The 26,919-nt window shown below is 37.9% G+C and overlaps 1 protein-coding gene and 1 pseudogene across 1 annotated transcript; one reads left to right on the forward strand and one right to left on the reverse strand.

Annotated features, from left to right (window-relative positions):
* Positions 1 to 1,826: 1,826 nt before the first annotated feature.
* Positions 1,827 to 26,919, forward strand: LOC119527061 (guanylate-binding protein 2-like). Its single transcript, XM_037826696.1, has 11 exons — positions 1,827 to 2,001; positions 12,885 to 13,093; positions 13,617 to 13,744; positions 14,638 to 14,747; positions 16,955 to 17,151; positions 17,490 to 17,732; positions 22,625 to 22,905; positions 24,262 to 24,474; positions 24,967 to 25,069; positions 25,373 to 25,566; positions 26,557 to 26,919. Exons 2-11 carry the CDS (start codon positions 12,904 to 12,906, stop codon positions 26,665 to 26,667), a joined length of 1,770 nt encoding a protein of 589 aa, XP_037682624.1. The 5' UTR covers positions 1,827 to 2,001; positions 12,885 to 12,903; the 3' UTR covers positions 26,668 to 26,919.
* On the reverse strand, positions 3,453 to 4,485 carry LOC119527066 (annotated as a pseudogene).

The following is a 26,919-nucleotide window of genomic DNA, read 5'->3' on the forward strand; positions in this document are numbered from 1 at the left end:
ACATTTCCAAATTTGTCTACAGACCATAGCTTTAGTTTATCTGAAAAGGGCTGGAGGGTATGTAGGAAATTCAGTTCTTTCAAAGTCAATCCTTTCCACAACACAGAAAAGAAAGAAAACTATTTTATTGATTAAGCAGAACCAAATACATATATGTAAGTAGTCTGCAAGTGACTATATTTATACATCCAAACTCATACAATCCAGTTACACTGCACCATTTTTACCTCATATGGTACATGTTTCTTCAGGATTAACAGTATCCTGCTTTCCCATTAGAGAACTCAGCAACGCCATTGGGAGTTACATCCTAAACTTGGCTGCACATCCGTTCATATAGCTCATCCTGTTCACTTAGAAATTGAGGTTGCCATTTGTTCAGTGAATTGCCTTCATCCCAAAGTATAATAAAACATCTCTCATCCCTGGACCAGTCAATGGCTACAGCCAGGATAGACACCGACCTAGGTGAAGCTTCCAAGAAGGTAGAGCTCTACCTTCCCAGCTGTTTACATTTCAAAAGGAATGGATGGAATTCAGACCTTTGGGGACCTCTCTGGATTGTAAAATTGGCAGTGGTTTTACTTAGCCCCTGGAGAGTTTTATTTACATTCAGAAGTTTAGAGAAATGGTTCAGGCTTACTTATCTCAGAAGAAACACTCCAGAAAGGAGAGAGGTGAAATGGGCTCTTCATAGGCAGAGGAAATTCACTCTTATTAATCCTTACATAATACACAGATCTCAAAAAAATCAAAAACCCTTGGCACAATTTTTGAGTTGTCTGATATAAGCAACAGACTCTATGAGTCAGAAGGAAAAGCAACTGATTTCCTGACAGTTGTCCATTTCCAAGCAGCCCTGCCTTACTTTCACTTTCAGAACTGTGACAAGCGTGATCAGTTAGTTCAAGGCATGTTTGTTTTCTTTTGCTTTGTTTTGAGACAAAGCATTTGTAATTATAGACTTCAAGTGGGGTTTTTACTTCTACAGGAATTTCTGCCAGGGTTTACTTTAACTTTTTAATTAAAGTATAACATAGGAATTGAAAAGGACTCAGCTCAAAAGTATACAGTCAATGAAACATCACAATATGAACACTTCCCTGTAATTATTATCAAGTCAAGGAAAAGAGCATTAACAACAAACAGAAGCTCTCTGGTGCTCTCTTCCAGTCAAAAACCCCTCCCTCCACCTCAAAGATAATCACTCCTGACATTGAACATCAGAGGTTAAATTGCCTGTTTGTGATCATTATATAAATGGAATTGAACAATATTCATTTTATTGTGCATGGTTCGTTTTGCTCAGCATCATAAATGCAAGATGCATCCATGTTATTGGGTACACCTATAGTTTCTTCATTTTCATGTTATGTCATTACCATTGTACAAATATACCACAATTTACTTCTCCATTCTATCATTATTATTTATCATTTAAGTGATAAGTGTCAAGACCTGGGTTATGTACTGAGAATTCCTAAGGGTATAAGACATTCCCTTGGGGTACTTATGATCCTTACTATACACCACTAACCAGGTCCATTGTAAATGGGTCTAATATTCCACAAAATTGTACCTAGAAGAATATTATGTTAAGCTTTCTCACCCCATGCTTCTCAAACTAGCCTCCAAATCTGAGAAAGATGTCATTACATTTTAAATTATCCAATGGACCTTTTTAAATTTTTATTTTTGAAAACAGTCTCTGAGATCTCTTCCAATTATAAAATGTGGAAGTTCTAGTAAAGAAATCAAGGTGGAGCCCTACACCCACCCCTAGCACAGCTACCAGCAATTCCTCTCATATTTACCAAGTCACTGCCTTCTAATCAGTGCTTTCAGTTTCATAACAAAACTATTATATACAGTCACCGGCTCTCTGAAGAAAATCTAGAAAGCCCCTGGACATTGGATGAGTAAGATAAAAGCCAAAAGTTCCAGTGAGGGCATAAAGTAACAGAAACCAGTGCAGCTGAACTCAGCCAAAGAGGAAACAAGGTAGGTACTCTTATAACTTTCTTATTGAAGCTGCTTTCTTTCCATCTCTAAAGGATCTCTTTTCTGGGTAAGACTTGAGCAGGATAGGAGAAGATTTATAAGGGACAGGAAGTTTTCTCTAAAATGGCAAATCCTCAAGACCGGCTGCTGCCGAGCCTGATTAGGACACCAGTTGAGATGGGATCCTGGCATTAGCAGGCCGGCAGCATGTCTAAGTGCCCACTGCTGGTGCTCTGTGTTGAATTAGGCACCAACAGACTTAGAGCCTAAACTAAGAGTTGGAAATGTTTTAAGATTGTCATTTCTTTCTTGACACCTTTGTAAAATGATCTTTGTCTTTTTTTATTATTCAAATACATAATCCAACAGTCATGGGATTTACTTTATGGCATAGAGAAGAAGAAAATTCCAAGTCTTCCTCTGACTGAATAAAGAAATCTTATAATAATTTCTATTTCTCAGAAAACTGAGTTGCCAATTTAAATATTAATTCCAGGACAACAAATTAAATAAAACAATCATGATAGTAAACTTTTAAGGGTTATCAGCAACATTTCTCAGAATATAGCAATCTCTGATAGATGTTTGCCTTGGAAGTCATCTTCTATAACAGATTATAGAACCATTATCAGTTCAATTTCACCTAGTCACCACATTGGACACAGTGATATCCCTATGAAAGTTTTCAATCTACCACTATATCAGAAACAGTTTTATGATGCAGAAGAACCTTTGCTTTTCTGAAGCTATGGGGAAAAGGGAAAAAATTTCTCCTTCTAAGATTTCTGGTTTCTTTTACCAGAAATTGCAAGGGCCTATAATTTCAAGACTCACCATTGGGATTTTGTTAGTTAGCACTGAAAGGGAGAAAAAAAATGTCATGAGAACATGAAAATTTTGTTTACAGGAAGCAAGCAGGCAAAAGAAAATTGTAATGAATTATTAGGTGTGTCATGTTTTTCATATGCATATTTGTTTTTATTACAAAAGAAATGGACTAAACTAAAATAGACGTTCCAGGAAGACTGTGTTTATTCTTTAGCTTCAAGTACCACCAGTTTTGTATGTATCCCAACCACAGACCAGTTGAATCTTTGGTTTGTAGGTTGTTCCCTCCATATGCTGATCCCCCTTCATCTGAAGTGGCGGCAGCCTTAGACTAAACTGAGAAACCATAGAATTTTGACCTTCTTTCCTTATCCCATTCTGAGCTAAAGTCATTCCCTTAACATCCTGCTCATTGGGTAAAAACAGCACCTTTTCCCTTTCTACTGATCCTTAACACTTACTGCCTGTACTATACAACTTAAATTGAGAGTTTATGCAATTTCTGGTTTTATTTTGTAACATATTCCCCTGAAATGTATCAGGATCAAGTGATATGATAGACACAGTATTTTTTTTTTTTTTTTTTTGCCTTTTTCACCTCATCTTTATTCAAAATAAGGTGTCCAATATAATTTGACTTTCATGGAATAAGCAATTTAAACAGCAGGCTTCTTCTCTTCTGTGGTAGGTTTCTTTTCTGCTGGCTTCTTGGTAGCTGCAGCCTTCCTTCCCACCAAAAGCTTCTGCTTCTGTGGCTTCTTAACACCAATAGCCTTCTTTCCTTTCTTCCCCACTACAGGCTTCTTGCCTGGAACCCCCTTCTCATCTGATTTGCCCTCTAGTGCTGCTGCAGTTTTATCCATCCTGAGTTTGTGATTCCTAGCCTGGCGAAGAATGGTGTTTCGGCGCATAGTCTTTGCATAGGGATTCAGTTTCAACATGATTCTCAGGTTTTTCAGTGGATTCTTCTTTAGAACTCGGCGATGAATCTTCTTGCGTGGTGCTCAGAGGGCTCGTTGGATCTCTGGGCTTTTCAAGATTCTGCTAAGGTCTGTATTCATCATCTTGTGCATGGGAAGGCTGTAGTTACTCTTGAGGAAAGCAGCTTTATGCCACGTGCCATACAGTTCACCTAACTTGCAGAAAGCACTTTCAATCCAAATGCAGAAATGTCCCACATGCCCACCAGGAGCAAGTTTCAAAATATTCAGCTTGCTTACATTAAGCAGAGTAATTCCAGGGATATTTCTGAAGGCCTTGATGATACTATTGTCCTCATTATAGATGATGCATGGTCCCTTGCACTGTAGGCGACGACGGTTTCTCATTTTGCCCTTGCCAGCTCTCATTCGCTGAGAGGCATAGACCTTTTTGATATCATTCCAGGCCTTAAGTTTCTTAAGAAGCAAAACAGCCTCCTTGGTCTTCTTGTAGCCTTCAACTTTATCTTCCACCACCAAAGGAAGTTCAGGAACTTCCTCAATGCAATGACCTTTAGACATGACCAGCACTGGTAAGGCTGAGGCAGCCAGGGCAGAGCAGATGGCATATCGCTTCTGTGTTGTGTTTACTCTACGGTGCCATAGACGCCATGTTTTGGTTGGTGCAAACATGCGACCTCCACGACACATATTTCCAAAAGCACCCTGGCCAGATCAGTGAGTCCCACCACCTCAAACTCTGGGGATTCAAGCCACAGCTCTGCCAGTGCCCCAAGACTCCACTGGTTTGATGACCTGCTAACTCACTGACAGCATAGGGCTGTCTGTTGTCTTTGCGCAAGTTGGTGTGAACGAAGTTCACAATATCCGGTCTAATGGGAGCCTTGAACACAGCAGGCAAAGTAACATTTTTGCCAGATGACTCTCCCTTTTCAGAGTACACTGATATCAATGGACAAGCACATGCCACGCTGGGGAGAGGAGAAGGCCATGCTCCTCTCTAGACACAGTATTTTAAAGCTATACAAATGTAAAGTATTTTTACTCCACTAATCAGCCTCATAAGATTTAAGCTAGGAATTTTAAGGGTTTTACGTATATATATATATATATATATATATGTATATATATATATATATATAAATACACACACATATATATTTATATATATGCACATATATTTGAAGTTATTAAAAACAATTTTTATTTCCAAAAAGATAAACACATTGATCATATTCTATAGATTATTAGGAATATTTATCAGGAGTCAAACAGAAGTATACCAGGCATTTTCATTATCCAGCAATCAGTAATATGATAAACTATAATATCTTTGGCAAACTTTTCCTCAAACTCTGCATATTTTATCCACATCTTGTCAGTTTATTTTTTTACTTTTTTTCATTTTTTTCCTCTAATGCAATTTTTTAGATATATTCACACACCATACAATCCATCCAAAATAGACAATCAGTAGTTCACAGTACCATCACATAGCTGTACATTCAACACCACAATCAATTTTCAAACATTTTCATTACTCCAGGAAGCAAAAAAAAAAAAAGAGAGAGAGAAAGAGAGAAACCCCAAAACATCCTGTGCCCCTTATCCATCCCCATCATTGATCCCTAGCATTGGTACAGTATATTTGTCACTCTTGATGAAAGAATATTAAGATATTACTGTTAACAATAGTCCATAGTTTGGAGCAGGTGCATTTTTTCCCATTTACCATTCTATTATTAAATTCTTGTAATAGTTTCCTACATTTGTTCTAGTCCATGGAGGAAATTTTTACATTTGTACTGTTAATCACAGTCACCATCCACTACAAGATTTACTAAGTTATAGATTCTCAGGTTTTAACTTCTGGCTTTACATCTATGACTCTAAATTTCCCCTATCAATTACATTCACACACAATTCTGCACTATTAATTATACTCACAATAACACGCTACCATCATGTCTATCTAGTTCCACTCATTTTAATTCAGCCTAGTTTAAAATTCTGCACATCTTAAGAAACAGTTCCCCATTTGCTAGCCTCATTCTATCTCCTGGTAATCAATATTCTAGATTCTATGTCCATATGTTTACATATTCTAATTCGTCCATATTAGTGAGATTGTACAATATTTGTCCTTTTGTGTCTGAATTATTACACTCAACATACTGTCCTCAAGGTTCATCCATGTCGCATGACTCAGGACTTCATTCCTTCTTACTACTATAAGACTACATCGTATGCATATACCACATATTCTTTTTCCGTTCATCACTTGATGGACAGCTGGATTGTTTCCATTTTTGGCAATTGTTAATAATGCTGTGAACATCGGTGTGCAAATGTCTGTTCACGTCCCTGCTTTCAGTGCTTCTCAGTATATACCAAGTATGGAATTGCCAGGTTGTAGGGCAATTCTATAGTGTTTTCTGTACTGCCTTCCACAGAGACTGTGCCATTTTACATTCCCACCAGCTGGTCCTCTCCAACACTTGTAGTATCCTGTTCGCTTAATAGTGACCATTCTAGTAGGTGTGAAATGATATCTCATTGTGGTTTTGATTTGCATTTCCCTAATAGTTAGTGAAGATGAGCATCTTTTCATTTGCTTTTTAGTCATTGGTATTTCCTCATTGGAAAAATATCTATTCATGTCTTTTACCCATTTTTAATTTTCTTAAAAAGAGATATTTGTCTTTTTATTGTAGACTTGTAGGATTTCTTTGTATATTCTGGATATCAAACCCTCATCTGATATGTGTTTTCCAAATATTTTCTCCCATTGAGTCAGCTGCCTTTTCACTCTTCTGACAAAGTCCTTTGAAGCACAGAGGTATTCAATTTGAGGAGCTCCTATTTATCTATTTTTTCTTTTGTAGCTTGGGCTTTGGGTGTAAAGTCTAGGAAACTACTGTCTATCACTAGATATATAAAAAATACATAAAGATGTTTCCCTATATTTTCTTCTAGGAGTTTTATGGCACTGGCTCTTATATTTATGTCTTTGATCCATTTTGAGTTAATTTTTGTATAGGGAGTGAGATAGGGGTCTTTTTTTTATTATTATTCTTTTGGATATGGATATTCAGTTCTCCCAGCATCATTTATTGAAGACACTGTTTTGTACCAGTTGAGTGGATCTGGGACCCTTGTCAAATATCAATTGACCAAGTATTACCACAAATAGCAACTGTTAAACAAGCTGAAAAAGAGTCCAGACTTCAATTAGAGATGTGAATGAAGTAGATCTGGTTAGGACTAAGGGAAATCAGGCCAAAGGGTAATGGATGACATTGACTGTGTTTTAAAACTTCAACTTCCATGTGAGACCAAGGGAAGAGATGTTTATTTGGTGTGAGATATATATTCTCTGCAGCACACTAAATAATTTAACTTGTACAGTCAGTTTATTCAAACACCATAATTACATGGAACTTTGAATAGGAAGTGAGATCTGGTAGGTTTGTATAGGTTAGTTTGAAATATTGTTACATCCCAAAGTAATTTGGGCAGAGAATAAAAATATTTTTGCAGGGCCCCCATGAGGAACTGCGGAAAAATGTGAAAATGTTGGATGTCCCCATCTGAGTTAATACTGATATTCTCACAAACATTTAGGACTAACAATTTAGTAGGCAGAGCCCTTGATCTTGGGGCTTGCCCTCATGAAGCTTGTTACTGCAAAGGAGAGGCTAAGCCTACTTATAATTGTGCCTAGAGTCTCCCCCAGAGAATCTCTTTGCTGCTTCATGTGGCCTTTCTCTCTCTCTCTAAGCCCATTAGGCAGGTGAACTCACTGCCCTCCCCCCTACATGGGACATGACTCCCAGGGTTGTAAATCTCCCTGGCAATGTGGGCCATGATTCCTGGGGATGAGCCTGGACCTGACATCATGGGATTGAGAAAATCTTCTTGACCAAAAGGGGGAAGTGAAATGAAACAAAATAAAGTTTCAGCGGCTGAGAGATTTCAAATGGAGTCAAGAGATCACTCTGGAGGGCATTCTTATGTGCTATACAGATATCCCTTTTTAGGTTATAGTGTATTGGAATAGCTAGAAGGAAATACCTGAAACTGTCAAACTGCAACCAAGTAGACTTGATTCTTGAATATGATTGTATAACTATGTAGATTACATGGTGTGATGGTGTGATTGTGAAAACCTTGTGGCTCACACTCCCTTTATCCAGGGTATGGACAGATGAGTAGAAAAATGGCAACAAAAACTAAATGAAAAATAGGGTAGGATGGGGGAGATGGAATGATTTGGGTGTTCTTTTTGACCTTTATCTTTTATTCTTATTTTCATTCTTTTTGGAGTAATGAAAATGTTCAAAAATTGATTGTGGTGATGAATGCACAACTATGTGATGGTACACCACAGATGACTGTATGGTATGTGAATATAGCTCAATAAAATTGGATTTTTAAAAAAAATCAGTTGACCATAGACCTGATGCTCTGTTTCTGAACTCTCAATTCAATTCCATCAATCAAAATGCCTATGTTTATGCCAGTACCGTGCTATTTTGACCACTGTGGCTTTATAATACACTTTAAAGCCAGGAAGCATAAGTTCTAACAGTTCATTCTTCTTTTTTAAGATGTTTTTGGCAATTTGCGGCCCCTTTGCCTTTCAAATAAATTTGATAATTAGCTTTTTCATTTCTGCAAATAGGCTGTCAGAATTTTGAATGGTATTCATCGATTCTGTAGATCATTTTGAGCAGAATTGACATCTTAATGTCATTTAGCCTTTCAATCCATGAACATGGAATGTCTTTTCATTTGTGGAGGTCTTCCTTGATTTCTTTTAGCAACATTTTGTAGTTTTCTGTATGCAGGTCCTTTACATCCTTGGTTAAGTTTACTCCTGGATATTTGAACCATTTAGTTGCTATTGTAAATGGAATTTTTTTCTGGATTACCTCCTCAGATAGCTCATGACTAGGAAATAGAAACACTATTGATTTTTGCATATTCATCTTGTATCCCACCACTTTGCTGAACTCATTTATTAGCTCCAGTAGCTTTGTCATAGTTTTGTTGGGGCTTTCTAAATGCAGGATTGTGTCATCTGCAAATAGTGAAAGTTTTACTTCTTCCTTTCTGGTTTGGATGCTTTTTATTTCTTTTTCTTGCCTAATTTCTCTAGCTATAACCTCTAGCACAATGTTGAATAGCAGTGGTGACAATAAGTATCCTTGTCTTATTCCCAATTTTAGAGGGAAAGCTTTCAGTCTCTCACCATTGAATATGATGTTAGCTGTGGTGGACTTTGTCAAATGCCTTTTCTGAATCAGTCACATTGATCATGTGGTTTTTCCCTTTTTAGTTGTTAATGTGGTGTTATTCATTAATTGATTTTCTTGTACTGAAGCCCTTGCATAACTTGGATAAAACCCATTTGGTCATGGTGCTTGATTCTTTTAATGTGCTGTCGAATTTGATTTTGCAAGTATTTTGTTGAGGATTTTTGCATCTATATTCATTAGAGAGATTGGTGTATAATGTTCTTTCCTGTAGCGTCTTTATACGGCTTTGGTATTAGCATGATGTTGGCTTCACAGAATGAGTTAGGTAGTATTCCCTTTTCTTCAAGTTTTTGGAAGAGTTTGGTTAATTGGTATTAATTCTTCTTTGAATGCTTGGTAAAATTCACCTGTGAAGCCATCTGGTCCTAGGCTTTTCTTTGTTGGGAAGTTTTTGATGACAATTTCAATCTCTTTACTTGTGATTGGTTTAATGAGGACTTCTATTTCTTCTTAAGTTAGTGTAAGTTGTTCATGTGTTTCTAGGAAATTGTCCATTTCATCAAAGTTGTCTAGTTTGTTAGTGTACAGTTGTTCACAGTATTCTCCTATGATCTTTTTATTTCTTCAGAGTCCATGGTAATGACCCCCTCTCATTTCTGATTTTATTTATTTGCATCTTCTCTCTTTTTTGTCTTTGTTAGTCTAGCTAAGGGTTTGTTAACTTTATTGATCTTCTTAAAGAACCAACTTTTGGTTTTGTAGATTCTCTCAATTGTGGTTTTGTTTTTTTTTTTCCTCCATTTTATTTATTTCCATCTTATCTTCTTTCTTTCCTTCTGCTTGTTTTCGGAAGTGTTTGCTGTTCTTTCTCTACTTTCTTAAGGTGTTCAGTTAGGTCTTTGATTTTAGCTGTTTCTTCCTTTTTAATGTAGGTGATTAGGGCTGTAAATTTCCCTCCAGCACTGCCTTCAGTGCATCCCATAAAAGTTTTGTGATGTCGTGTTCTCATTTTCATTCATCTTGAGATATTTGCTTATTTCTCTTGCAATTTCTTCTTTGACCCACTTAATTGTTTAATAATGTGTTGTTTAACCTCCATATATTCATGAATTTTGCAGTTCTCTGGCTGTTATTGATTTCCACCTTCATCCCATTATGATCAGAGAAAGTGCTTTGTATAATATCAAACTTTTTAGATTTATTAAGACCTGTTTTTTGCCCCAGCTTGTGGTCTATCCTGGAGAATGCTCCATGAGCACTTGAGAAGAATGTATATACTGCTGTTTTGGAGTGCAATATTCTATATATGTCTTTTAGGTCTTGTGGATTTATCATATTATTTAGGTTCTCTGTTTCCTCTGTTTAGGTGGTCTATCTATTGAAGATAGTTATGTGTTGAAGTCTCCCACTATTATTGTATTGACGTCTATTTCTCCCTTCAATTTTGCCAGTGTTTGCCTCATGTACTTTGGGACACCTTGATTAGGTGCAAAAATATTTATGATTATTATTTCTTCTTGGTTAATTGCTCCTCTTATTAATATATAGTGTCCTTCTTCATCTCTTACTTCATTTTTGCATTTAAAGTCTATTTTGTCTGATATTAGTATAGCTACCCTAGCTTTTTTGTTTGTTTGTTTGTTTGTTTGTTTGGTTACTGCTTGCAAAGAGTATTTTTTCCATCCATTCACTTACAACCTATTTGTATCTTTGGGTCTAAAATGTGTCTCTTGTAAACAGCATATCGATGTATCATATTTTTTTAATCCATTCTACTGATTGGAGAATTTAATCCATTAACATTCAATGTTATTATTGTAAAAGCAGTCCTTACTTCTACCATTTTATCCTTCAGCTTTTATTTGTCATATATATTTTTTCTCTCTTTATTCTTTTAGTTACCCTTACTGATAATCTTCATTTCTACACTCTCCTCCAAGATCTCTCTCTTGTCTTTTTTTTTTTTTTAACTAGCAGAACTCCCTTTAGTATTTCTTGCCTGGCAGGTCTCATTAAAGAACTCTCTCAGCTTCTGTTTATCTATGAATATTTTAAACTCCCCCTCATTTTTGAAGGACAGCTTTATTGGATAAAGATTTTGGTGGGAAATTTTTCTCTTTCAGTATCTCTAGGTGTTTTGGGTGGAGGAGTGAATTCTGTCTCTCCTTATTCCACCATCTTCCCAGAAGTTTTGTCTTTGACAAAACCTGCTTAAAGCTCAGATTCCATCTCTTGCCTTTTTTTTTTTTTTTTTTTTTACCAACTTTTATAATTCTAGGTAAATAGAAGGCAGGCAACTTAAGATCTGCAAAAAGAGGAAACATTATACAATAACTTGAAAGTCATTGCAGTTTAAGAGCTTATGAAATATTTGTGCAGCCACTTTTACTGAGTAAGTCGTTGGTTAATTCCCATTTTATTGTGGGATGCCTCATGATATAAACTCAAATCGATAATCAGAGGCCAGCAATATCTGTGGGCCAATATTGTAAGAGCAAATGGGTCCTGATAATGGAAAAAAAAGGTTTTGGCCATCTTCCACTGAAGAGACAGGAAGTCCAGTTGGCTTTACCCATAAAAGCAAGTGCTCACTATCCAATAAAACAACCAGGGCTTCCTAGAGAAATGGTCAATTTTAGGGCTGAAGAAGGGAAAATGTAAGAGAGGCTTGGAACATATCAGTGTGCCAGAGAGTAAGGAAGTGCTCAAAATATTATGCGGCATGTCATAAGAACATGGGAGTCAGTGAGAAGGAGCTCCCAATGATCAAATCTTGGACAAGCTGAACAATAAAATAAATAGTGGTTGTAAAGTATTATAACCCATAGAATATAAGTATGTAGAAGTACATATAGGTATAAATAAATAGATAGATAGATAAACAGATAGATAGATAAAAGGGCTGCTCTTCCTTTTAGTAGAATTCCAATTTATAAATGTAGAATAAATGATGTTTATTGAAAATCACTACCTTTTGGCAAAGATAATAGTAATTTTTGCAAGCAAAACTCATGAATGCTAAATCCAGTGCCAAAAGTATGATATGAGAGTGTGGTGAGACTTTATCTGTATAGTCTCAATAGCATCTTCCTAGATTATACTTTTTCATTACAGATGGGTAAAAATAACTTTACATTGGTGAAAACTGGTAGACACCACTTTTATCAAGTGATCAAAGTTAACGTCACCAGTAATAAATCATATTGACATCATGAATCCCTTGGTATGGATGCACTGAGATTAGCAGACCATCCCTTCTGTGACAATCTAGTCATGTCGAAACATCGGGCAAATGCAAATTGAGGGATATTCTACAAAATGACTGACCAGTCTTCTAAAGTGTCAGGGTCATGAAAGACAAATAAGGACTGAGGAACTGTCTAAAATGAGAGGAAATCAAGGAAACATAATAAATAAAAACAATGTGGGATGCTGGATTAGCTCCTGGACCAGAAAAAAAGGACATTAATGGGAAAACTGGTAAAATGCAAGTAAGGTGTACTATTTAGTTAATAGTATTGTGTTGATGTTAAAATGCTGGTTGCAAAAAATTGTTCTATGGTTACATAAGGTATTAACATTAGAGGAAGCTGGAGAAGTGGTATATTGGAACTCTCCAGATCCTTTGTGCAACTTTTCTATTAGTCTAAAACTATTTCAAAATAAAAAGTTATGAAAAAAAGGAACCAGTGGACTAATCTATAGGACAATCCTAAAGAACCACAAGGCTTTGTGAAACTGGTAAAGGGAGCAAAATTCAAGGACAAAAAATAAAAGTGTAGTCAACATTGTGAAGTTCTATCTCAGCTAACAGACCGGAAATTTCAGTTCATCCCATCTCTTCCCCTTGCAGATAAAGTAACACCCTGGACATGGCCTCAGAGATCCACATGCCAGGCCCAGTGTGCCTCATTGAGAACATTAAAGGGCAACTGAAGGTTAATCAGGAAGCCCTGAAGATCCTGTCTGCCATCAACCAGCCTCTTGTTGTGGTGGCTATTGTGGGCCTGTACCGCACAGGCAAATCCTACCTGATGAACAAGCTGGCTGGGAAGAAAAAGGGTAAGTGGCATCAGCAAAGCTTAGATGAATCCCTTCTGTCTACCCACACTGCACATCACTCCGTGATATAAGGAGCATAATTCTGGAGATAGAGATAAATATTGAAGGCTAATCTTCAGTCGTAGTTGGGATTTTTATCTTCACTGATCTGGAGGATAAGGGTCAGCTCACTCTCCCTTCCCTCTTTGCTTAACTTTCCCTTTTTAGATGTGTAAATGTTATTTTCCTAGATAGAATAAGGCAGTATTAAAGATCATAAATGTACATAACAATAAATTAAACGATATCAACTAGTATCTTCATGTAATAACAGCAAGCTTCCACTGATCTTTATGGTAAAAAAAAATGTTTCAATCTGTACTGGATGTTTCTGCTTCCCTATTTCTATGATTGCAATTAACATCATTAGTGGTTGTGGCTTCAATTCCCTCTCTTAACCTTGATTTACCTCAACTCATAGGTCAATTCCCTGAACCATCTGCTATTAAAACTCTATCTCCTCATGTCCCCACTCCCTTTGCAGGCTTCGCTCTGGGCTCCACGGTGCAGTCTCACACCAAGGGAATCTGGATGTGGTGTGTGCCTCATCCCAAGAAAACAAACCACACCCTAGTCCTGCTTGACACTGAGGGCTTGGGAGATGTTGAGAAGGTAAAAAATAAGTCTTTTAAATTCTACTTATGTCAGATCATCTTTGCACTAACCATCCTCCACCACCCTGCACTATAGTTGCTCATATTAATGTATTATTCTTTTTCTTTACTAGGTAGTAGTCAAGGTTTGATGGATCCAATTCAACCAAAGTGTGCACAAAGAGCTGATTAGGGAGTCACTGCAATCTGTAAACCCTGAACCCCACCTGACCATCCAGCATAAGCATAGAGAGGATAGTAAGGCCAATTTATTAGGTTTTGCAGACCAGGAAATAATGATAACGATGTTATTTTAGCCATTTTTCTCTCATATTATATCAAAGTGTATTATTGAAGTGCTGAAGGTACCTCTAAACCTGACTAGATATTTTACAAACATACATGACTTTTCACAACAGTGACCCAGGGAGATGGTAAGAACAGTCTCACCCACAGCAGCATTACTCATAAGATAAGTCAGAGTGTAATGACATCTTTCTTCATAAGCATCATATATTATTTTCTCACAAGCCTTGGGCCTAGAAAACTCTTACTGAAGGAGCTTATTTTAACTACCATGATGAATCACAGGAATGCAATGGGATCACAATCCCAGTTCAGGAGATGTATTTGAATTTTAGTAGCTGATCATAATTGCTACTACTTTCAAATGCTTAGGCTCGTAAAATTCTGAGATGCATTTATATAGAAAGTTTTATTTAAGTTTCAACGCACTATAAATTGAATGTTAAACTCATTGTATGGATGGAAAAAATAATAATCCATAGGAAAGTGAGTTACCTAAGTTTTCACATCTAAAAGAGGTGGATCTGAGATTCTGATTCAGTCTCTCAGAATGAAAAGCATGTGTTCTTAGTCACTCTTCAATGTGGACTCTACGATGACTTCCAGGGTGACAACCAGAATGACTCCTGGATCTTTGCCCTGGCAGTCCTCCTGAGCAGCACCTTCGTGTACAACAGCATGGGAACCATCAACCAGCAGGCCATGGACCAACTGCAGTATCCTTGTCCAGAACAGCCATAAATTTAGAAAAAAAAAACACTTCTATTTTTTTCACCAGGTGTAGAAGCGGCCAACTTGGGAAGAATTCATCAAGTCCCTTCCATAATGAATCCCATTTTTCTCAACACCCCAGCTTACTTCAATAGTCCCTAGAAGTCCAAGCCTCCTAGGTCACACATAGAACTCAGGCACCTAGCTACACAAGATTCTGTATATCCCTTATTTGACTTAATCTCCCCTCCATCTTCAAACCTTTGGTATCCTCTAATACTCCTCTTTTCCCTTCAGCAAAATCCATATATCCCTTATTATCTTCTCTAAATGTTCTCTTCTAATTGAAATCTGGCTATCCCGTGAGGACATTCTTTCCCCTACAGACCTCTCAAGTGGTCCTAAGTAGTGACTGTCTTTTTTTCTCCCACACCTTACATGTTACAGATCCCAGAGAAGAGTTAGGTATCCTCCTTATTCCTTATTAAGGCTTCTAGATACTTTCTCATTCCTCTCCCCTTAAAAAGAGAAGCTCTGTTAAAGCACATGACCTCAGACTAACCACCCTTCTTTACTGCAGTCATCTACCAACTTCCCAGTAAACACACCCATTCATTTGTTAAAAACTTTAGCATCAACTTCACTGCCTTTTTTGAGACTTCAGCAACCAATAGATACCCATCCTACACTCTGGTGTCTCAGTTCCAAAACCTTCTCATATCTTTTACATCCATTCTCCTGCATTACCTATTCTTGGTCATTATCCACAACTTTCCCGTCTCCACAAACTCACTCATAAGCGTTGCACTGAATTAGCTTTCATTGAGGTCACTTTCATGTTCCTGTATGTAATGGTCAGTCTCAGTTTTCATCTTATTTGATCTCTCAGCAGTATATGATGCAGTTGATTTCCTCCTCCTTTCTGATACACTTGGTTCTTTTGTTGTCCGGAATACCATGCATTCTTAATTTTCCACCTTCCTCATTGGCTATACATTTTTAGTTTATTTGGCTGTATGGTCTTCTTCCTTACGGCTTCTAAGTAGTATAGCTCTTTAGTTCTTGGGCTTCTTCTTTTCTCTATCTACTCTATGTCCCTAAGTGATCTCATCCAGGCTCAAGGTTTTTGGTACCATCTATATGTCAATAATCACCAAATTTATATCCCCAATTATGATCTCTGCTCTCAGCTTCCAACTTGTACATCTAGCCACATACTAAACACCTTCACTGAGATGTGTAAGAGGCACTTCAAAATCAACATGTACAAAAACAGACTCTTAATTTTCCTGTCCAGATCCAGTCCTTCCCATTCTTCCTATTTCTGTAAATTCCCACAAAATTCACACCAGTGCTCAGATCAAAAATACAGGAATCATCTTCCTTCCCTCATACCCTAGAAACTATTAGTCAGCACATCCTGTCAGCTCCCCTCCCTGAAGTATTTCCCGAGTCTGACCAAGTCTAATCACCACCTCTATGGTAACTCTGGTCTAAGTCCCCATCCCTGCTTACACTCTTGCCTCTTACCAGCCAAAATGACATTTTAAACATAAATATCAGGTCATATCCTTTCTCAGCTCAAGCCAACTTTCCCCAATAGTTTTCAGGTACATTTAGATTCAAATTCAAACTCCTTATCATGACTTACAGGGCCTAAATGGTCTGGCCCTTATCTCTTTTTGAACTTCTGTCCTGGCCACAATGTCCTTGTTGCTGTTTGCTACTTAAGAAGTTGCTGGTGCCGTTACCTCTGCCCTCTAACAGATTTCTGTATGGCAGGCTCTGTCGACCTTCCCCAAGATTTCTGTTCACCTATTACCTTAGAGAGGACTTCCCAGAACAACTATATAAAGTACCACAGAATACAGATGCACACACGGTTGTTTTCTAACCCTTAGCCTGGTTCATTTTTCTTTAAGATAATTGTTAATACCTGAGATTTTATTTTTTGTTGCGGTTGCTTCATTTTTTGTTGTCTGATTCCCTCTCTAGAATGTAAGCTCCATAGTGGTAGCCTTGTCTCATTCATTTCAATATTCTTAGCCCCTAGAACATGGTCTGGCTTGTAGTAGATGCTTAATAACTATTTATGGAATGAATGAGTGAATGAGTTAATGAAGAGAAATTCATTTTAGGTAAACATTGGAAGAAAATATAGCATAAAAAGTGCTATCATTTTTTCTGAAGTTTTCCTAAGTTAGCATCTCAGCTATGTGACAGAACTGACGGATCGAATCAGGGCAAAATCCTCACCTGATGATAGTGGGATCGATGACTCAGCTGACTTTATGAGCTTCTTCCCAGCCTTTGTGTGGACTCTGAGAGATTTCTCCCTGGAGCTGGTAGCAAATGGACAACCCATCACTGCTGATGAGTACCTGGAGCTTTCACTGAAACTAAAACAAGGTACTTGAGTCTGATGATTAGGTAACAGAAAACAGTATCAGTAATGGTTATTTCTGTGTAGGTGCTAAAACTTTACAATTCCCTAACTCTGTTCCCCTGGCTGTTCTGTTAAAGGAAATTAAAACATTGCTTGGATGAATCAATTGTATTCAGTTTTAAATTGCAGTACATCCTTTCCTTGGAGAAAGAATTTTCGTTCTCTAATCCCTTTCCTATGCTTTCATCCTGATCCATAGTTGATTTTTATCTCCTTACATAGCCTTCACGAAAATTATGATGATGAGGGGTCAATTATTTATGGTAATTCGTTCTACCACCTCTAATTTTCCTTCCTCCAGGTAATGATCAAAAAAGTAAAAACTTTAATCAGCCTCGGTTGTGCATCCGAAAGTTCTTCCCACAGAAGAAGTGCTTCATCTTTGACCGACCTGCTCAGAGGAAATTCCTTGTCCGCCTCGAGCAGCTACTTGAGGAAGAGCTAAACTCTGAATTTGTAGAACAAGTTGCAGACTTCTGCTCCTACATCTTCAATCACTCCAAGGTCAAGACTCTCCCAGGCAACATCATGGTCAATGGGCCTCGTAAGTCTCTCTCGCCACTTCTTACCTGAACTTTATTTTGTCTTTTTTAGAGGATAAATGATAGGGGCATGAGGATCACTTCTGATAAATGTATAGTCTATTGAAGCCAAAATGCAACACAAGGATTGCGTTTATGAACTTTACTTGGAAACTGAATCTATTTCCAGTGTCATCCAATATTCATAATAGAAAAATTAAAAAGGAAAAGAACTAAAATTCAATTCCGATATACAGGCTTACCTTGTTTGATTGTGCTTCACTTTACTGTGCTTCACAGATATGGCATTTTTTACAAATTGATGGTTTGGGGCAACCATTCACCAAGCAAGTCTGTCAGTGCCATTTTTCCAACATCATGTTCTCTCTGTCACATTTTGGTAATTCTCACAATATTTCAAAGTTTTTCATTATTATTATATCTGTTATGGTGATCTGTGATCGGTGATCTTAGATGTTCCTGTTGTAATTGTTTTGGGGCCCCACAAACCATGCCAATATAAAATGTCAAATTTAATCCATAAAGGTTACATGTGATCTGACTGCTCCACCAACAGGCCATTCCCATCTCTCTCCCTCTCTTTGGGCCTCCCTAGTCCCTGGGACACAACAACATTGAAATTAGGCCAATTAATAGCCCCCCAGTGGACTCTTTAGTGTTCAAGTGAAAGGCAGAGTCATATTCTCTCACTTTAAATCAAAAGCTGGAAATGATTAAACGTAGTGAGGGACGGCATGTTGAAAGCTGAGACAGGTTGAAAGCTCGGCCTCTCACATCAAACAGTTAGGGAAGTTGTGAATGCAAAGCACATGTTCTTGGAGTGCTACTCCAATGAGAACACAAATGATAACAAAGCAAAGTAGCCTTATTGCTGCTTTGGAGAAAGTTGCAGTGATCTGGATAGATCAAACCAGCCAGAACATTCCCTGAAACCAAAGCCTATTCCAGAGAAACGCCCTAACTTTCTTCAAGTCTATGAAGGCTGAGGGAGGTGAGAAAGCTGCAGAAAAATTCTGACACTAGCAGAAGTTGGTTCAGGAGATTTAAGGAGAAAAAGCCATCTACCTAACATAAAAGTACAAGGTGAAACAGTAAGTGCTGATGTAGAAGCTGCAGCAAGTTATCCAGAAGATCTAGCTAAGGAATTGATGACGGTGGCTATACTACACTAAGCAACAGATTTTCAATGTAGATGAAACAGCCTTCTATTGGAAGAAAATGCCACCTAGGACTTTCATCACTAGAGAAGAGAAGTCAATGTCTGGCTTCAAAGCTTCAAAGAACAGGCTGACTCTCTTGTTAGGGCCTTGTGATGGTTTGGAACTGTGTGTACCCCAGAAGATCATGTTCTTAAACTAACCCATTCCTGAGGGTATAAATCCCATTGTAAGTAAGATCTTTTGATGAGGCTACTTCAGTTAAGGTATGATCCACCTTAATCTGAAAGGATCTTAATCCTCTTACTGGAGTCCTTTATAAGAGAATGAAATTCAGACAAAGGGAGAGAAAGCCATGGAAACAAAAAGCTGGAAGTAAAATGCAGAAGAGAAGGGAACAACCAGCAGACACCACCATGAACCTTGCCATGTGGCCGAGGATCCAGGGACTGCTAGCAGCTGGTTTTGGAGAAGAAATCATCACCTTGATGATGCCTTGATTTGGACATGTTCATGGCCTAAAACTGTAAGCTTGTAAGCTAAGAAGTTCCCACTGTTTAAGCTGAAACCATTTCATGGTATCTGCTTTGAGCAGCCTAGGAAACTAAAAAAGGGCTAATGCAGCTGGTGACTTAATTGAAATCAATGCTCACTTACCATTCTGAAAATCCTATGGCCCTTAAGAATAATGCTAAATCTACTCTTCCGATGCCTTATAAATGGAAGAACAAAGCCTCAATGACAACACATCTGTTTATAATATGGTTTCCTGAATATTTTTAACCCACTGTTGAGACCTACTGCTCAGAAAAAAAAGATTCCTTTCAAAATATTCCTGCTCATTGAAAATGCACCTGCTCAATCAAAAGCTCTGATGGAGAGGTAGGAGGAGACTAATGTTGTTTTCCTGACTGCTAACACAACATCCATTCTGCAACCCATGAATCAAGGAGCAATTCTGAGTTTCAAGGCTTATTATTGAAGAAATGCATTTTCTAAAACTATAGTTGTCATAGATTATGATTCTTCTGATGGATCTGGACAAAGCCAAATGAAAACCTTCTGGAATGGATTCAATATTCTAAACGCCATGAAGAACCTCACGGGAAGAGGTCAAAATATCAACATTAATTGGAGTTTGGAAGAAGTTAATTCCCACACTCAAGGGTTACTTTGAGGGGTTTAAGATTTCAGTGTAGGAAGTAGCTTCAGATGTAGTGGAAATGGCAAGAGGACTAGAATTAACAGTGGAGCCTGAAGATGTGACTGAGTTGCTGCAAATATCGTGATAAAACCTGAATGGATAAGGAGTTGCTTCTTATGGATGAGCAAAGAAAGTGGTTTCTTGAGATGGAATCTATTCCTATTGAAGATGCTATAAACATTGTTGAAATGACAACAAAGAATTTGGAATATTACATCAACTTAGTTCATACAGCAGCAGCAGAGTTTGAGAGGACTGACTCCAATTTTTACAGAAGTTCTACTGTGGGTAAAATGCTATCAAACAGTCCTGCATGCCAAAGACAAATCTTTCGTGAAAGGATAAGTCAATCCATGTGGCAAACTTCATTATTGTCTTACTTTAAGAAATTGCCACAGCCACCCCAACCTTCAGCAACCACCACCCTGATCAATCGGCGCCATCAACATCAAGGCAAGACCCTCCACCAGCCAAAAGATTGCAACTTGCTGAGGGCTCAGATGATGGTTGCATTTTTTAGCAGTAAAATATTTTAAATTAAAGCATGTACATTGATTTCTTAGACATAATACTATTACACACTTAATAGACTACAATATAGTGTAAACATACCTTGTATATACACTGGGAAACCAAAAAAATTCATGTGGCTTGCTTTATTATCATATTCGCTTTCTTGTGGTGGCCTGAAACCAAACCCACAATATCTCCAGGGTATGCCTGCAGTACCCATCTCCACAAACTTCTCAAGTCCCCATTTATAAAAGATCCCTCCAGAAGATTTATGTAAAATGACAGTCAGGAAAAGGCAAAGATTTTTGTGTATATGAGGTTTTTCCACTAACCTTAGCGCATTTCTCTGGTTCATCAATTAAAAAAATTTAGTGAATGCCTGCAATGTAACAACCACTGTGTTCCAACACTGGGTATAAAGACGGATAAAAGGGATGTCATTTCTATCCTCTTTCTAGCATAGTAGAAGTAAAAACAGTAAAAAAAAAAAAAAAATCTATAATGATAAGCCCAAGAAATAAAAAAAAAAAAAAAAATAAGCTGGTTGGAGAGACTAAGTGTGCTAGGCAGTTGAATACAGTTTAGACTAAAGGATAGAGAATAGTGGCCTGTGAAAGTGAGGTTTAATGTGAGAATTTAAAAATGAGTAGTAATGAACCAGAAGAAGAACAAGAGGAATAGCTTTGCAGACCAAGGGAATATCTTATTGGAAAGCCGTGAAGCAGGAAAGAACTTTACAACTTCAGGAAAACAAAAGAAAGACAGTGGGATTGGAACAAGAGTAGAGCGAGGATGAGTGGTGCCCTGGAGACTTCAGGAGATTGCTTCAAGGAGTTTAGTGTTTATTTGAAGCTCAGTGGAAGGATATTGAAGGACTTTAGGAAGAGAGGTGAAGTCATCTAGTTTATATAAACTATCTTTCTGAGTATTTTGTAGATAATGTTTTGGAGGGGACTAATGGAAGAAATTATCCAGCAATCAATGGGAATGAGTTACGCTAAGGTTATGGTGGTAGAGATGGCCAACATAGCCAGGGCCCACCTATACTTTGGATGTCAAATCTATTATAAGTTTGATGGTGGATGCAATGGAGGGAATAAGAAGGAAGAACCGAACCTGTCCCCCAGGTTTCAAGCTTAAGAAACTGCTTGAATGGACGTGTTATTTACCCAGATAGGAACACCTGGGGAATAGTTTTTTCAGAATGGATGAAGTTGTTTCGATTTGGATTGTTGAATATTGAGGTTCCTCCAATATACACAAGAAGGGATATTATGCAGGCATTTAAATATACAAATATGAAGCTTAAAAATGAAGTCAGAGCAGGAAATAAAATGTGGAAGTTATGCATCCAGATGACACTTAAAATTATACAAAAGGGTGAAAATGTGGTATAAGAAGAGAAGGTCCAGGAGGAGTCCCAAAGAACTGCTATATGTAGAGTGATCAACCATTCCCATTTGCCTGAGACTGGTTTTACCCAGGATTTGGGACTTTCACTGCTAAAACTAGCAAAGCCCTGGGCAAACTGAGATGTGCTGGTCATGCTACATCTAACTCTGATACGAGAAGATACAGGAACACCCACCTACTTAGGCCAGACAAGATTAGTGGCTTGCACAACAAAAAGATAGCTAAGTATTTTTCTTGACGCTTTTCACAAAATAAAAATGAGGAAGCAGTGTGTGTGTGTGGGGGGGTGGATAGAGGCAGAGAGAAGGCGGCTAAGAAAAGATAAATATCTAACATCTTGGACCCCAAAATATCTTTATCCTGACCATTCATTATAACATCTTCATTTTGAATGGAGAGGGTAGGAAAGAGAATCTTTAAACTCCAGCAGACCTAGAAGCTAACAGAAAATCCTTAAAACTATTATTTGTGCCTCTTGAAAAGCATACAGAACACTCTGCAGTTGATTCAAAAATAATTAAATCAACATTCTTGGGTCTGAACAGAATCAAATTTGTTCCCCTCCCTCGCACCAGCTGACAAGTCACTAGTTTTCTCCCTTCTGTAGGACTAGAGAACTTGGTGCTGACCTACCTCAATGCCATCAGCAGTGGGGATCTGCCCTGCATGGAAAACGCAGTCATGGCCTTGGCCCAGATAGAGAACTCGGCTGCAGTGCGAAAGGCCATCGCCCACTATGACAAGCAGATGGGCCAGAAGGTGCAGCTGCCCACAGAAACCCTCCAGCAGCTGCTGGACCTGCACAGGGCCAGTGAGAGAGAGGCCATCGAAGTCTTCATGAAGAATTCTTTCAAGGATGTGGACCAGAAGTTCCAAAGGGAATTAGGGGTAAATTTGCTGTCTTAGCTCATGAAATTAGTATTCATGAGAGGCAAGGTCATGCTACAGAAGAAAACTCTGGATCTTTCCTGAAAAGAGTAGTGCTTCCTAGGCCCTTATACAGTAACACTCTGTCATGTGTACCTATTTGCAACCATTATTAAAGGAAAAAAAACATACTTAGCCTAAGTCCTATAGACCAAAACTGGCCAGTTTTTCACACACACACAAAATGTCCCTTTTGTTTTTTCTCCCCTCCGGAATGTATTTTTTAAACAAATAAGTAGATGATACAAATTACATTTTAAAGGAATATTTTAATTTAATTTTTTCTTTTAAAATTAACGAAAAACAAATTGCTTTCATGTTCTCCACTGATAATCTGGGGAGATTCAATTCTTTTAAAAACTCTTAATAATTGATTGTTTTTTTATGGAAGGCAAAGACAAAACATTCAGAAAACCGAGAAAGAGAAAACAATCTTAAGACTATTATTTGAGAATATTTTTCAAGTCTGTCTCCTCCCAAATTAAGGTGGGATTATTGCATGGCAAATGGCCACCTAACAAACGATGATCCTTCTCCTGACTTGCAAGGCAATATTTTATAAGGGATACATTACTGCAATCAGATGTTCTGATGATAATAGTCTATGTCAGCAGACAATTGTTATCCCTCCAGCCTAAAGAAAAGCTTGATGTTTAAATGATCTTGAGTGATCTACAGTAGTCAACTATATTATTCAGCTAGGCTTCCTAAATTCTGAAAATACCTAGGGTATAATCATCACCTTCATTAGGTCTCTATTTAGAAAGTACACAAAAATATTCTCTTATTAAAGAATGTATTAGATGAGCATTCACCCTTTACTGAGGATTTATCGAAAAGGCACTGGCTTAATACTTTGTATCACCACATATAATCCTCAGAAGAAATCTATCACACAGGTATTATTCTCTCTGTTTTATGAACAAGGAAACTTCAGTTTGAAAGGTTGAGTGTCACAAGGCCACAAAGTGGTGGAACTGGGAGCTCCACGCAGGCCTGCTTGATTCTGACATTTGTGCTCTGAACTATTACTGAAATTAGAGATTGAAAATAAAAAGTTTTCAAGGGAAATAGTGTCTGTGCTTTGAGACTCATTCCCTGAAGCAGGAAAACTAGGGGAGAGGAGCTTCCGGGAATCACAAACACGGAAGTAGATACATTTTTTCTTGACAAGCAAACATCCTAGGGCTGTTCTAGGGTCTCACGGTGAGGAGAGGGATGTGCCCACAGTCTCTGCAGCAGAAACATTTCCCAGTGGTCTGTGCTTACTGTACCTCATTGCTTACTGTACCTTCTGTGTCATTTATCACTTTCCAGGCTCAGTTAGAAGCAAAGAGAAATGACTTTTGTAAGCAGAACGTGCAAGCATCATCAGATCGTTGCACGGCTTTACTTCAGGATATTTTTGGTCCCCTAGAAGAAGATGTGAAGCAGGGGACATTTTCTAAACCAGGAGGTTATCGTCTCTTTATTCAGAAGACACAAGAGCTGAAGAATAAGTATTACAAAGCACCTGGAAAGGGGATACAGGTAAACAACCATTCCAGGGAAATTGTTGACATGACTCTTTCAAAGTCCCCCTGGGAACAAGCAAACTGGCCCTCTGGTTGGTGTGTAGTGTCCTCTGCCTTTAATTCGTCCATTCACTTATTCACGCAACAAGAGAGCTGACCAGGAAGCAGATAGCGGGTTCCTCCTTGGAAGCACAGTTTGAGCACTCAGAAATTATTTGTGGAATTCATTCACTCATTTATCATCAGTCTTTCAACAATCACTTATTTAGGCCTAAATATATGCCAGGCATTTTTCAGGTTGATGGGGATAGAGCAGTGAAAAATCAGACCAAATCCATTTTCTCTTAGAGACTTGGGGTTTGGATATGTTAAGATTGAAATGCTCTTTGAATCCTAAAATAAGTTGTCACATGGATGGTTGCATTAAATTGAGTTAAGAGATTATTGTAGGGTTTTGCTTTAACCCATAGTCTCTATTTCCTTATTCTAATTTCTTCTGCATCACTAGGCAGAAGAGTCGCTGAAGAAATACTTGGAATCAAAGGAGGATGTGGCTGATTCACTTCTAAGGACTGATCAGTCACTTTCAGAAAAAGAAAAGGAGATTGAAGGTGAGGAAAGCTCAAAATACTCTAGATAGTTGGAAAGCTCTAGAATTGTCAATGTTAACAGTATTGGCCCACCTGGAATCACTGAGGTAGAGAAATAATAGCACGTACAGTTCTTAGTTCTATGGAATTTTTCCTTCCTGATACATATGGTTATCCCTCTTCTCGTTTCCCAGTGCGAAGATTTACACAAACAGGAAGTTTGCTCTGTGACAGAAGAAAAAAACAAACCAAAAAATGGTGAAGGGCAAAATAAAGGGATAAAAATATAATCTCCATATTTATCTACTTCTTTTTCTTCCTCAGTGCAACGTGTAAAGGCTGAATCTGCAGAGGCTGCAAAAAAAATGTTGGAGGAAATGCAAGAGAAGAATCAGCAGTTGATGGAACAGCAAGAAAAGAGTTACCAGGAGCACGTGAAACAGCTGACTGAGAAGATGGAGAAGGACAGGGCCGACATGATGGAAGCACAAAAGAATATTCTAGATCTTAAACTTAAGGTATTCAAGTCGAGTCATCTCAATGTTCTCTTCTACAGCCCCTAATCAAAACACAGGGGCTACAGCATTATGCTCACAAACACAACTCTAGTTGACTTTCCCTCCCTTTCTGCTTCTATTCCTGTCCATCTCTGGTGACTCAAGGCCTTTTACATGCATTCTGCTACTGAATTGTCATCTAATGGCACAAGAAGTAATATATTCTCATTTTGAAATGAGTACATTGTAATTTCATGAGAGAGGAGTAATTTTCTTGGTTCATACTTCATGGAAATTATCAGAACTGTACTTCCTACTGAGTGGGATCTGTGGTGGCTTTGCTACTGCCATACCTGTTATGATTTTGCTGTTGGGAGCACCATAATAAGTAAGAGAACACCCTAAACTTTTACCCTCTTAAGCACACTGATTAAGTGCTCAAGCTACCAGTACCTTTCTGTTCTCCAAGTTCTTCTCCAAGTCTGTGTTGAGTCTAGATGTCATCCAGAAAAGAAGTGTGGGCCCCTGCAGACCCAGATTTCCTCAACTTATTTCTATTACCTCTACCACCAAAATTTTGGAGATTTGTACTGAATTCCCTGATACCCTCTAATTCTGAGCATCATGTAGTAACTTTGCTGTTGAATTTCACTTATCCTCCTTAACCTACCTAGATATGTATTTGAGAACCCACACTAAAAATGAAAAAAAAGTGATAGGTTTTCTAGAAAGATTGTGTTGAATATAAGTGAAGAGGCCTAAGAATGGAATTGTGTGGTGATAACAGAAGAACATTTCTGACACTAGAGAATAAGGTCCATAAACATTGTAGGCAGGCATAGGAGACTCAGGAAAGAAGGATATAATGGAAGGTAAGGGAGGAAAGCATTTCAGGAAAGAGTGTCAAACGTTATTGAGGGATTAATGTCAGTAGTGAATGGGGAACTAATTTGGCAATTATGGGACAAGTTCTATACTGTGAGAGATTCAGTCTCCACTTTCCCCTTATAGGAACAGGAACGACTTCTCAATGAAGGATTCCTACAAGAGAGCAAAAAACTTCATAAAGAGATCCAGGAACTCCAGAACAGAAGCAGAGGATCCGGATGTATCATACTCTAAAAATCCAAAGGCTGAGTTTTCCTATCAAGCTCCCTCTCCCTACCAAACAAGTTGAACGGACAGCCCCAGAACATCAGACAAATGCCACTGAACTTAAGAGAAATAATGATGCTTGCCCTTTTGTTGAACCATAAAATTTTGTATACATCATGCTTAAATGTGAAGGCAATATTTTACTACTGAGCAATTCATTTCATGCTTTTTAAATTACTAATAAACAATATAATATTTAACTGGATTCTGTATTTGAAA

The sequence above is a fragment of the Choloepus didactylus genome, chromosome 2, assembly GCF_015220235.1.
Source record: "Choloepus didactylus isolate mChoDid1 chromosome 2, mChoDid1.pri, whole genome shotgun sequence".
Taxonomy (NCBI): Eukaryota; Metazoa; Chordata; class Mammalia; order Pilosa; family Megalonychidae; genus Choloepus; species Choloepus didactylus.

Bases quoted from the DNA above. Each gene is read 5' to 3' on its own strand.
- LOC119527061 (XM_037826696.1), top strand. From the start codon at position 12,904: ATGGCCTCAGAGATCCACATGCCAGGCCCAGTGTGCCTCATTGAGAAC. The intron at 24,475-24,966 runs GTAAACAACCAT...CTGCATCACTAG, and splicing joins CACCTGGAAAGGGGATACAG to GCAGAAGAGTCGCTGAAGAA. The intron at 25,070-25,372 runs GTGAGGAAAGCT...TTTCTTCCTCAG, and splicing joins AAAAGAAAAGGAGATTGAAG to TGCAACGTGTAAAGGCTGAA.